This window comes from Sylvia atricapilla, chromosome 2 (assembly GCF_009819655.1).
Source record: "Sylvia atricapilla isolate bSylAtr1 chromosome 2, bSylAtr1.pri, whole genome shotgun sequence".
Classification (NCBI taxonomy): Eukaryota; Metazoa; Chordata; class Aves; order Passeriformes; family Sylviidae; genus Sylvia; species Sylvia atricapilla.
Genome location: NC_089141.1, coordinates 52,551,692 through 52,564,723, shown reverse-complemented (window position 1 = coordinate 52,564,723; position 13,032 = coordinate 52,551,692). Strand labels below are relative to the sequence as shown.

General features: G+C 36.8%; 1 protein-coding gene across 5 annotated transcripts in view; it reads left to right on the top strand.

Moving 5' to 3' along the window:
- FNDC3A (fibronectin type III domain containing 3A) overlaps positions 1-13,032 on the top strand; it is a 111,987-nt gene that overhangs the window by 82,809 nt on the left and 16,146 nt on the right. For all 5 annotated transcript variants that reach the window (XM_066313263.1, XM_066313264.1, XM_066313261.1 and 2 more), the window contains 7 exons: positions 381-519; positions 958-1,011; positions 1,615-1,739; positions 4,948-5,122; positions 5,721-5,807; positions 10,867-11,005; positions 12,651-12,719. In XM_066313263.1, coding sequence (XP_066169360.1) covers positions 381-519; positions 958-1,011; positions 1,615-1,739; positions 4,948-5,122; positions 5,721-5,807; positions 10,867-11,005; positions 12,651-12,719 — 788 coding nt within the window. The remainder of the gene's footprint in view (positions 1-380; positions 520-957; positions 1,012-1,614; positions 1,740-4,947; positions 5,123-5,720; positions 5,808-10,866; positions 11,006-12,650; positions 12,720-13,032) is intronic.

Sequence of the window (13,032 nt, the reverse complement as noted above, 5' to 3'; positions counted from 1 at the left end):
TCAACGGCTTCATTGTGCTCATCTGGCGAAAGAACTTGCAGAAGAATTATTCATAATATAAGTTTATATGTCTACAACAGATAATGAGCCTGCAAAAGGCTACCATTATTTTCCAACCAAAGTACAGCTAATAACAGACATATTTCAAATATAATTGTGAGACTAAAGCCAACTGATGGTAATGATGTACATCCGAAGTAAAGGACTCTTCTCTTCCTTATTACTTCTATTGACTGAGATGTTTCCCCCAGTTATTTATTTATACTAGTGATATTTTAATAATGAAGTAGCAAGGCAGCAACTTAATTCCAAGTGCTTGGTTTTCTTTGGAAACTATACAGATTTTGAAGCAAAATGTTATTGATTCTCTTTCACTTTAGAGTCCAAGTAGAATGCAACTGTGTAAAGGGGAGCCCTTCAGAAGCAGAGAGTTTTACCACAGCAAGTTGTGAACCTGATACTCCGAATCTGCCCAGGATAACTAATCGGACCAAAAATTCTCTTACTCTTCAGTGGAAGGTAAGGATTGCTTCACAGCCTCTAAAATAAATATTTTAAACTCTTCAGAATTGTTATGGATTTACCAATAAAACACCAGTTCATTGAAACTGAAATTTTTTGTCAAACCTACTCATTTCAGTCATGGTTCCTTGACTGGAAATAGATTTACTGGGTTAAATGTGGGCTTGAGTAAAAAAGAGGGATTCACAGAAAAGCAAGGAGTCTTTCAAGGTAAAATTACAGTAGTTCAGTATCCAATGCATTTCAAGGACTAAATTGGAAAAAAACCCATAAACATGAAACAAGCATTCACTGTATGATGACTGAACTAGGACTGTCTTGGCAAGTGAAACATTAATTTAAGGGGAGGATTATTTGTCTTCCACTGTTCTTCTCATGATTTTAAGTGGTCTTGCATCCAGTTAGAATTCTAATTTTCTTGTTTTCCTGTTACAGGCATCTTGTGATAATGGTTCCAAAATCCACAGTTACCTTTTAGAATGGGATGAAGTAAGCAAGTTATTCTATTGTATTTTTAGTCTTCTTTTTTTAAGTAGCTGTATGTGACTGTGCACGTCAATGTGTGAAAATTAAGATTTCTGCCTAGAGGCGTGTGACAAATACGTAATTCCTGAAACAATTACTATAGTTACTGCTCAGTTTTTTTCTAGGGGCATATAACATAAAAGGATCTTAATCTTGCATGATTCTGCCACCCTTAATAGTGGCTTTTTCACTTGTAGTCCAATACTGTGTTCAAGAGCTGACATGGAAGGGTCATTTTCCTGTAAAAGTCTTTCTTTTTTAATACATGGGTGGATCAACTATAGCTCTGCAACAATCTTGCAGTCTCTACTTGGGCAGGTATCCTGAGATGGCAGAGCTGCAGGATCTTCATGGCTTTTATTCTTTCAGCCCCAAGGAACTGGGAAATGGAAAGGAAGGAAAAAAGCTCCTAATTGAATACAAAGTTTCATATGCTATGCCTCACCATATGGAGATTCTTGAGATGTATTTAATTTCAAAAAGGATTTACTTCATGTTCGTGTGTACTTAAACTGATGGATGCATATGTAATAAGGTGAATAATATGATTAACTTATTACTTTTTAGGGAAAAGGAAATGGAGAGTTTTGCCAGTGTTATTATGGTCAACAGAAGCAGTACAGGATCACTAAACTATCACCAGCAATGGGGTACACCTTTAGGCTAGCAGCCAAAAATGACGTGGGAATGAGGTAAATACTCTTATATACATAAATATGGAATGCATATGCCTGCATGTGTGGGCTACTTTAGGAAAAACATATGGTCGCAGTTAAAGAAAAAGGTCTTTTGTCCAAATGGTCTGAAATGAAATATAGAATATATATTTCAGTTGGAAGGTACCTGCAGTGATCATCTAGTCCAAATGCTTAGTTAGCTCACAGCATGTCATTGTATTATTCTTTTTGCAGGCAGCCTGTGTGCTGGGATATTGTCCCTGCATCTAAGGTGTCTGTTAGTCTCCTGTTACCCTAGGAAATAGACACAATATGACATTACCGTATCAATGAATTCTTTGGAAGTTCTAGAGGTTATTATAAATGTTTAGGATATGTGGTTCATGCTTTTAATTACTACTTTTCAGATGTTAAAGAGCACCAAATTTTGCTTTGAATTTTTGAATGAATGACATGTGACATCAGTGGAGAATATAAGTAAGAACTTGGAAAATAATGTTTTGTGGAGTTAAACTTGCATTACTTGGGTGCATTAGTTCTTGAGTGTGCTTCCTGGTCATCAGGCAAAGCAGATGCACCTGGCTAACAACCACACTGCCAGAGCTCATCTCCTCTACAGCAGATTCCTGGTGTCCATGCTACCTAGTGGTATTTGGACCTTGAGGTGCTGTGGGGCATAAAAATAATTTTCCTCACTATCAGCATAAAATTGCTTTTTGTGTTTGTTTTTTTTAATTCAAATATTAGGAACATTGTGCTGCAGCTCGCTGAAGTGGTATTTTTATATGATGAAATAGAGGGGGCGTGTTGTGTGTTCTTTATCTGGCAGAAGGAGGTGCTTGAAGCAACAGTTCCTGCTTGGCCAGTGTTGAAGAACAATGTAAAGAGTAGGGAGCCAGAGCCAGGGTCATAATTCATGCTGGGCAGAAGGAATGTTCTGCAGATTTTTAAGTATGTGAAAAATACAGCTGGCACAGGAGACCATGTGTTGGGAGGCTTTGGAGAGTACTTAGAGAATGCATTGCAAAAAGTGCCTGTTCCTATGCCTTTCCTTAAGCAGCTCTTTGTGCTACTGTCAGAGGACGTTGTAGTGGACTAGAATGACCTTTTGGTGTGCACCAATAGTCTTTATTACATTACTGCCTTCTGGATGATGTTCCTGGAATTAATTATTCTCTTGAGTTGCTCCTGGACTTTGTCTTGATGATATTCAGTTGGAACTGTTAAAAATAAAGACAGGGAGGAAGCTGGCAGTTAAGCAGGGTGCAGTGCCTGAGATCTCTTCCTGTTCCCCTTTTACATCTGAGTGTAAATGTAGCCCTCTAGGAACAGCTGCACATGTTACAGATTCCTCCGGCATAAACTTTGAAGACACTGATCAGTTAAGTACCCTTCTTAAACTAATCACACTGAATAGATTTTTAAATCAATATTTCATAGCCTTGTGAAGATGTGCTTTATTGTCTTTATGGTATTATTTAATTAAGAAGTCTCTTGAAATAATATTTATTAGTATGGAGTGACTGTTAATCCCTTATGAAGAATGTTGAGACCGTTAGGCATCTGGAGACAATATTTTGTCTAAATAATTTTACCAACAAGAACAGATATTTTATCTCTGAGCAACTAGTTTTTAAATTTAATTCTAACCTACATGAAACAGTGGTTAAAGAAAACTGGAAAAATAAAATCTATTTTCAAAAATAGATAGTACTGTACTTCTGAGGGAATTGTTTAATAGTCATTCAAATATGGCTATGGCTGGAACTCTGAGGTTTTTTTCAGTGTATTTTGGAGTGGTTCAAGCAAATTTAGAGATTAAATCTTTTTAAGATGTCGGGGTTTTTTTGCTTTATATCTACTTGTAAGGTGACTCCTTCAATAGTTTGTTTTGAAAAGAGTTAGACATAGTACTTGTATCTAACCTCTCTTCATGCTTTCTTTGGGCTGCCTACAAAGTGCTGATTTTTTTTGGTAAATATATTGTAGGTACAGCCTAATCTCCATTCCAGAAATTTTATTAACTTCTTACAAGAAAAAAAATTACTATTCCCACAAATTTAGAAGCCTCCTTTGGTTTTTTACTTTTTCCCTTCTTTCTTCACATCTCTTTGGCAGACTGTTTTCCGTGCTATCAACACTCTTGATAATGTGTTGTCTGTAAGATTTTTCCTTTAAATGCCAAAAATACCTCAGTGCAGACTATAATTTATAACATGTGCATCACTATTATACAAGTTGAGTAAGACAGAAAGTGAAATTGAGTTATCTTTTTATTGAGATTTTCAGACAAGTCAGGTTCAAAACACATGAGATATTTAACTGGTATCTTTGTTTAAGCTTTACTGAGGATTTTATTTTCAGGGCTTCCTGATGCTCACTTAGGTAATCCATAGCTTTTAGGTTAAAATTACATCTTTGACATTAGTTTCATATGGTTAAAAATAGACTAGCTTTAGGCAAGTGAGTCGTCAGATCTGATATAAAGCAGCAAAGCCAGCTCAGAGCAGGTGGGGCTTTTTAGTCTAGCTGGATGCATGTCAGACTATCTGTGCAAGCATAGTACCTGTTCACTAACTTTTGCATCCCTCTGTTTCACAGTAGGTCTTTTTATGTAATTTGTTTATGTTTTCACCACAAGGTGTGTCTAATCTAAATCAGATAAGGGTAACAGTTGTGTTAGGAGATTCACTGGTATACACTCTACTTCTTTTTCTGTAATAAGACTTCCATTTTACCAACTTTTGAAGTAGTTCACCATTAAATTGAGACTATTCTATTATTTTCTGAATCTTTACAGAAACCAATATTTAAGCTCAAAACACATAAGTAAAGGTTGTTTTCAGGTTCTTGCCATAAATGTTTTTTGCCTTCATGTTTTCACTTTGAAAAGGAAGCACACTGTGGTATTAATATATTATTGCAAATAGAGCTTTAGTGTTTTAGAATACCGAGTAAATATGAAAAAGCAAAATGTTTTGGTTAGCAAAACATTGTAATTATATAATACAAGGAATCTTTCAATTATGAACATGTTAACCTTGTTCAGATATTTTGTTACTGACAGACTTATGGGCAAGTGAAGTTGTTTGCGTGTAACAGCTTGCAATTTCCCATTGTGCATATCTCCAAGAAACTGTCATAGCTGTGTTTAGTAAGAATTTTGGGTTTTAGCTATTAATTATTGTGTCTAGTTAGTTTACATATTGTCTGTTTTAAACAGTGATTTTAGTGAAGAAGTCCTGTATCATACCTCAGGCACTGCCCCAACTACACCAGCAAGTCCTTTGCTGATTAATGCTGGAGTTACATGGTTATCCCTTCAGTGGACAAAACCCTCAGGAACACCATCAGATGAAGGAATCTCATATATATTAGAGATGGAGGATGAGAACTCAGTAAGTTTAGAATACTTATTCTCAATATGTTTTATGCATTATTTTAGTAGTGTAGGAACGATTATTTTTGCTAGAATATTCTACAAGGAATTGTATTTTCTGAAATTTAGCTAATGACTTGTCATTGCTGTGACCACGCCACCTAGATTTCTTCTTTTAATTGTGCTAGGTGTTATTAAGCCCCATTTCTGTAGAGACTTTTAAATTGTTTATAACTTTGTGAATTTGTGTATGCAAGTTAAGCCTATAAGAGCTGGATCAAAGCAATTACATCATGAAGTGTGGTCCCTCTAGATGTCATTCCAGACTAACAACATTTGTTTTAAAATCAGTATTGTTCTATCCTTTGAAAGTATTAGGTAAAATTTCCAGTGACACTGTATATGTCTTTCTTACTGATCTTTTCCCCCTCTCCTGATTGGAAAATGGTTAATGAATTCACACCTCTGAAAAAAATATGTTTACACAATGAAGATGCTTATTACTTTGTCAGAGAAGCATAATAATTACAGTTTGAAACATTAATTTATTTGTGTGAAGTATGTTATCCTCTGGTCCACAAAGATAATGTTTCAAATAATCCTATTTAATTCTGCAGGGATATGGTTTCAAGCCAAAATACGATGGTGATGATCTTACCTACACGGTGAAGAATTTGAGGCGTAGTACAAAATATAAATTTAGGGTAAGATTTTTTTTCATATATTTGGGCACCAGACTAGTTTGAGATTGACTTAGAAGTGGGGAGAGTCATTTTTAAGGAAAACTGAATTCGATGACAGTTTCTTACAGTTTCAATCTCTTAAAACTGTCAGCTGCACACCTGCATTATTGTGTCTGCAGAAGCAATAAGAATCTTTGCAAGGTATAACACAGTTGCAGGTATTTTGAAATTCCAAGTCATAAGTACATATTCTTAACATCCGGGGTTGGGTTGGTTTTTTTTTTTTGGCTGGTTATTTGGCTATTTTGGGTTTTTTATTTATATTTGTTTCATATACATGGGTGATATTACTTAGTGTAGCTATGGGTTCTTTGATAGTAAACACAATGGAGGTGTTACAGTAAGGAGCAGCTTCGATAAAAAATTGTTAGTAAGTCATCCATATTACCATGGTGCTGAGTCTGTTCTAATAAGCTTGAGGGCTGAACTTTCACTTCAGGACGAAGTCTGACCTATAAGCTTTTGGGTGTGGTTAAAAGGTAGAAAGAAGTATATTGGCCATGGGAAGGTGATCAAATAGCCATCAAGGGCTACAAGAACTTTGCCAGGACAGGCAGAGTTGAAATCAGGAAGGCTTAGGATCAACTAGAACTGAAATTGGGCAAAGACAACAAGAATGACATAAAATGCTTATTCAGCACAGGGAAGACATACAGAGGCCATTCCTACATACAGAGCAAAGGGGCAAGTTACTAATAATGCCAATAAAGCAGAAGTTCTCAATACCTTCTTTGCCTCAACCTTACCAGCATAACTGGAGCCCAGATCACAGGATAAGCCTGCTGTGACAAGTCTGGCGTTTGGAAGAGCTCAGTCCCCTTCTGGATGTTAAGAGAAGTGGCTGACATTGCTGCAAGACCCCCATCTATAACATTCAAAAAGTGATGCAGGTCAAGGGATATCCCTGACATCTGGAAGAGGGCAAATGCAATACCCCCCATCTGCAAGAGGGGCCCAAAAGAGGACCCAGGGAACTATAGCCTCATTAATCTTACTTCAGTCCCTGGAAAGATCTTCCTAGGAAATACTACAAGCCAAACAAAGCAGGCAGTTGGGAATAGCCTATACCAAAAGTAAACGATGGCTGACTACCTTGATTACATCCTACAGCAAGGTAACACTTCCAGTTGGTCCAAGGAAATCAGTGGATGTTCTCTACCAGAACTTCAGCAAGCATTCAGCAGTTTCCCACAGCCTTCTCCCTGGCCAAACTGGCAAGACACAAAGTGTATAGATGGTATGTGAGATGAATAGAAAACTGGCTGCACTCAGAGGGTGATGATCGATGGTTTCTAGTCAGGCTGGCAGCCTATCTGAATTAGGAACTCCTAGGGATAGGAGGCCCCATGCTGTTCATTTTCACAACTGATCTTGACAACAGGATTGAAAGCACCCTCACCAAGTTTGCTGGTGACACCACACCACAACATGGAGTGGTTAGATGAACACATCAGAAGGCAAAACTATCTTAGCAAAACACCTGGACAGGCTAGAAGAATGAGGTAGCAAAAACAGTATGAAGTTTAAAAAAAGACAAGTGCCAAGTTCTGCACCTGGGGTGGAATACCCAAGGAGCCCACTATAGGCTAGGAGCAGCCTTGCTGAAAGGAGTCTTCAGGCAAACTGGATCGTGGGCTGTCTCAGTACTGGCATTGCTAGTAGAGATAAGAGAACTTCCCTGTATTCAGCTTGTGTCAGGTCACACCTGGAGAACTGTGTGCAGTTCTAAACCACAGAATTCACAAAAGACAGCTAGAGTGGCAGTTGGTCCCAAAGGAAGGTCATAAAAATTATAAAAGGGCTGGAGAACCTGCCCTGTAATGAAAGTCTAAAGGAATTACATATTTTCTCATTGGAAAAGGCTCAGTGGGACCTGATCACAGTTTGCCAGTACTTAAAGCCTGACTACAGAGAGGAGGGAGGTTCTCCCTTCACAAGGAGTCACCTGGAGATGACAAGGGGCAAGAGTTGTAAGGTGCAGTGGAAGGAGTTTCACCTTGGCATAGGAAAGAAATTTTCCACAGTGAGATGAAGTAATCATTAGAACAATCGCACAGAAATGTGATGGAGTCCCTGTCACTGGATGATTTCAAGATACGAGTGGAGAGGGTGTTAGATAATCTCATCTAGGCTCACTTTGCCCTGAAGGGTTGGACCAGATGATCTTTTGGGTCCCTTCCAGCCTGAGCTTTTCTATGTTCTCTGTCATACTCGAATAGTTGCTTGGGCTTTAGAACAAAGCTCCATGTCCCACAGTATGAATCACAGAATCATTAAGGTTGGAAAAGACCTATAAGATCAAGTCCAACTCTTAACCCAGCACTAAACCATCTCCCTAAGCAACATATTTGCACATCTTTGAAATACCTCCAGGGGTGGTGGCTCAACCACTTCCCTGGGCAGCCTTGCCAATCAATGCTTGACTGCTCTTTCGTGAAGGAATTCTTTGTAATGTTCAGTTTAAACCTCCCCTGGTGCAACTTGAGGCACGGTCAGAATAACCTCATCTGTCTGCAAGTAAAAAACATTGATAGCTATTGTCACAATACACCTAAAATACTATTTCTTAAGGAAGAATTGAGAACTGTTGAAGAACAGCTTCTCTTCGTAATATGAATGGCAATAGCTTAAGGGTTGATTGATTTGTTTTGAGTTAACACTAAAGCATGTAAGTACTCCTTTTCAGATATTTTGCACTTCTGAATATAATTATGTTGGGGGTTTTGCATAACTTAGTATTTAAATACTTTAAAAATACAGTATGTTTCTAGCACTATTTCAGCTACACATGAACTAAAGAATAGCTAATTGTTTTGAAACTAGCTTTTGCAGGACATGACCATAGTCTTCCTTTGAAAGTAATACTACCCATTAATCATACTCATTACTAGTAAATGTATAGTTACTTAAACATCCTAAGTTTCTCATTAAAATAAACTCCAGTGTTTATACCCTATTTTTATTAGCAAAACAATAAACAGAAGTCTCTGTTCACTCATTCATGGAGCATAAAGGAGAAACAAATGTTATGTTAATCAGGTCTTTAATTTTTATTATACAGGGGAAAGACTTAATTAGTAGTAATAGTCCTTAAGGCCTTTGAAAGAAGCTTTATAACCATTTGAAACCTTATTATAATACGCAAATGCTAACTGCCTGTTTAACTTCATTTGTAAGGGCACAAAGACAACCAGATGATTATTAATCTTGTAAACTTTATCGGGAGACTTAATGTCTGAGGGATATGTTAGCTTGCATTTCCTCTTCTCAGTCTGTACTAACATCACTGCTGTCATTTCAATTCTGCTCATTTTTAAAACAGATCTAAAAGCTGAAAAAGCCTCTTTCTTTTTATCTTTTTTTTTCTTCTTTCCTAGGTGGTTTAGCTTTTAGCTAAACTAAAAAGTAGAAAGTAAAGAATAGCAAGAATTTGTTTTCCTAGAATCACAGAAAAGTCTAGGTTGGAAGGGACTTCTAGTGATCATCTGGGTCAAATTTGTGTAGAAAGCCAGGCCTTAGTTTAGGCAGTTCAACCCTGTCCCAGCCCTGTTAAGCTGGGTTTTTGGACAATTCAACTACTTCTTTGGGCTGCCTCTTCTAATGGTAATTAATTTATTTTCTTATATCCAACTAGAATTTCCCTTAACACAACTTGTATCTGTTGGCTCTTGTCCTGTCATTACAGATCCTTTGAAAGGCAATGTCTTCATCTCTTCTGTAACTATCTCCTAGGTATCAGAAGGCTGTGATTAGATCCTTCCCAATAAAACTTCTTTTTACTCAGGCAGAATAAAACAAAACTTTCTTTCTGATGTCACATTCTCTAATCCTCTCATCATCATGCTGAACTCTTTCCAGTTTCCCAGTGTCTTTTGAACTGGGAGGACCAAAACTGGACGCAGTATTCCAAGCATGGTTTAAAAAGTGCTGAGTAAAGTGACGTAATTAAATCCTTTGTTTTGCTGAGTAAATTCTTGCTTATGCAGCCCATGAAACAATTTGGTTTTGCTGCTGCCAAGATGCTTTGCTGATTCATTTGGCTTGCTCCTATTCAAATTCCAATGTCCTTCTCAGCAGAGCTGAAAAAAGAAAAACTGGCTAGAGTCAGACCCCAGACTGCACTGGTGCTGGGATTATTCCATCCCAGGTGCAAGACTGTATCTTTGTCCAAAGCTCATACAGTTCTTGTTCATGCAATACTGCAGTCTGTCAAAGTCTGTATGATGGCTCTTCCCTCCAGCATATGTCTGTCTTCTCCCAGTTTGATGCTTTATGCAAATCTGGGAGCATCACTCACTCCTGTCATCCAGATCACATCTAAAGATAATGAATAGAACCTGACCTTAGATTGGCTACTGAGGAAATCCACTCATCAGCAGCTGCTAATTTCTCTTCAAATCATTAACCAACACCCTTTGAGCCTGGCATTATGTCAGGTTTTCTACACCCATCTTGTGGTCCATCTGTTCTATCTCAACCAGCTTGTCTACGTAGATGTTGTGGAGATCAAACTAAAATTAGGATAGACGATTACCCCAGCTCTCCCCCATTTGTTGAGCAAGTTGTTTCATCATGGAAGTACTCAGGTTGGTTAAACACAATTTACCCTTGACAAATGTAATTCCTTGTCCTTCATGTGACCTTCATGACAACCTTTGCCATAATGATCCTTGGGACTGAAGAGTTTATACAGTCTCTTTGCTGTTGTTAATACAACTTACCCATATAAACCCTTTTTTTATCTCTGAATGTATTTCTGTAAGAGAAGGTGCTATACTAGGATGGGAGGGATTTCTTTAAGGATTTGGTTTTTTCTGGCAATTTGCCTGCATTTATATCTTCCATATAGTGATTGTCTAACTAATGAAAATGCAAAATGAGTGTATGTAATAACTTCAGTTCTCGTAGACATTTATTATGTCTGTCTATATATACAGTATAAATTAATATGTTCTTACTGTAAACAGTGAATAGCATACCACTATCCAATGCATTTATAGTATTTTATATATGTTTGCAGGTCATTGCTTATAACTCAGAAGGGAAAAGCAGTCCAAGTGAGACAGTGGAATACATTACTTGTCCAGACAAACCTGGAGTACCTTCAAAACCCACAGTGAAAGGAAAAATTCATGCACAGAGTTTTAAAATAATCTGGGGTAAGAATGTTGTCCAGCTCTATCTAGAGTATTTCTTCTGTATTTTTAATATATATTTTATACATAACATTTTTTATACAGAAGGTCAGGTTTTACTTTAGTAGCACTTCAGTCTACCAAGACATTATGATCCATTTACATGGAAAAATACTGACTCAAAATGCTTAGTGTGGCAGTACAACTAATTATATGGAAAGAATAATATGCTAATTGTAATAGGGACTGTTATTGAAGAGGACTACAACACTTTTTTAAGTGTGGTTAACTGATGTACTAAAAAGTTCTGTTTCTCTGGCACAAAAAGTAGTGCATGACTTTCTGGGTTCTTACCAAAAGAGAAAATTGAAATGCAGCCTGTATCTTCAAACTACTTGGTTTTGATAGAGAAATTTTTGTTCACTAAGGATGTTGAAAAACTTTTCCTTAGGCTTAGGAAATTTAGCCTTATGCTGTAAAATAGGAGAAGGTTAAACAGTACTGTGGGATGCAGTACTTTAGCAGAAAATCAGACAGTAAAAAATTACACGTATTGTCATTTCTTACCTACTTGTTTGATATATGTTTAATTCTTGAGCATCAATGATAAGAAATTTACTTGTAGATTATAAATAGTACTCAGCAGGCTCAGTCTTGCGTCTTCCCAGAGTGCTTTGCTACATCAGGACCTAATACTTGATCTTTTATGCATAATGTATGACATTATTAAAAATACCTGATTTGTATATCAAAAGCTACCTAAAATATCAATTTTATATATAAAACTTTTAATAGTCTTTATTTGGAACAGTGATACTCTTTCAATGTGGTGATTAATGTGATCATTTTATTTTTCATTTGGAATAATTTCCTTCAAACTAAAGAAGTGCTATCTGCCATCTAAGTCTCATTTTATTTAGCTGGTATTTTATGATACATAACCCTTGCCTAAGAGCCAACATGATTTCATCCAGCACATCCATAATGTGCTGTTTAGGCAAGAGTACTCTTCTGTGTTGAAGTATAATGCTGTCTTTATATTTGTTCAAAATGTTATTGTTTCACATTATTTTAATTTTACTGTTTTCTAAGCCATCTTTGAGAAACAGTATTGGGTTAAATGTAAAAGAAAGGTCTGTAAATTTGTATCTTGTACATAAATACTGTACCAGGGAGGATAATGCACTTAATTCCTAGTGGTATATTAGAAGTTAAGAGATACATTTTCAGTGTAGAGCTCTTGACTTCCATTCTGTCCCAAAATATTTAGGTTTTTGAAATTCTGTCCTTCAATAATTTCAAAATATTTTTATATACAAATCTTTATGATAGTTCTTGCTGTCTGCAGTCCAAATTACAGGACCATTAGGTCTGTTTCCCTGAATCCACACTCAGGCAGCCTTCCACAGCACTTGAGATGAAATGTTTGCTGTGGCATCTCCCAGGGTTGATTCCCTTGTTCTTTTCCTGTGTAGAGTGTACAGAAGGGCTGAGAGCTGGCTTTCACATAGCAGGAGTGATTTGCCACTGCCCTAGACTAGAACACTCTCCACTTAAAGAAGCACCATCTCCAGCTGTCTGTTGATTTTGCCATTGGGATATTCCTCCCCAAAAGCTATAAAGCCATTTAACTTACCTCACTTAGCTGAAATATTCCTGTTTTTTATAGATCCACCAAAAGACAATGGGGGAGCAGCAATAAATACATATGTTGTGGAAATGTCTGAAGGCCTAAGTGGTAAGTATTAGGATCATACATTGACATTCACTTGTGTGGGTTGTTTTGTTGGTTTTTTTTTTTCCTGTCTCTGTATGCATATGGGAAGAACAAAATGTGTATTATGACAGGGGAAGTTATTGCCAGGAACTGACATGAAAAAGAAAATAGAGGTACATTGATGCTTGTACACAAGAAGTTCTTTTTCTCTGATTTAGAAAAGAAAGATGCATCAAAATTCTATGATGCAAGAGATGCTTTTTGTTTGACTTACTGATTAGATCTATTCAGTTTTGGAAATGAAATTACACATTTCAGACATTTTAGGGCAAGA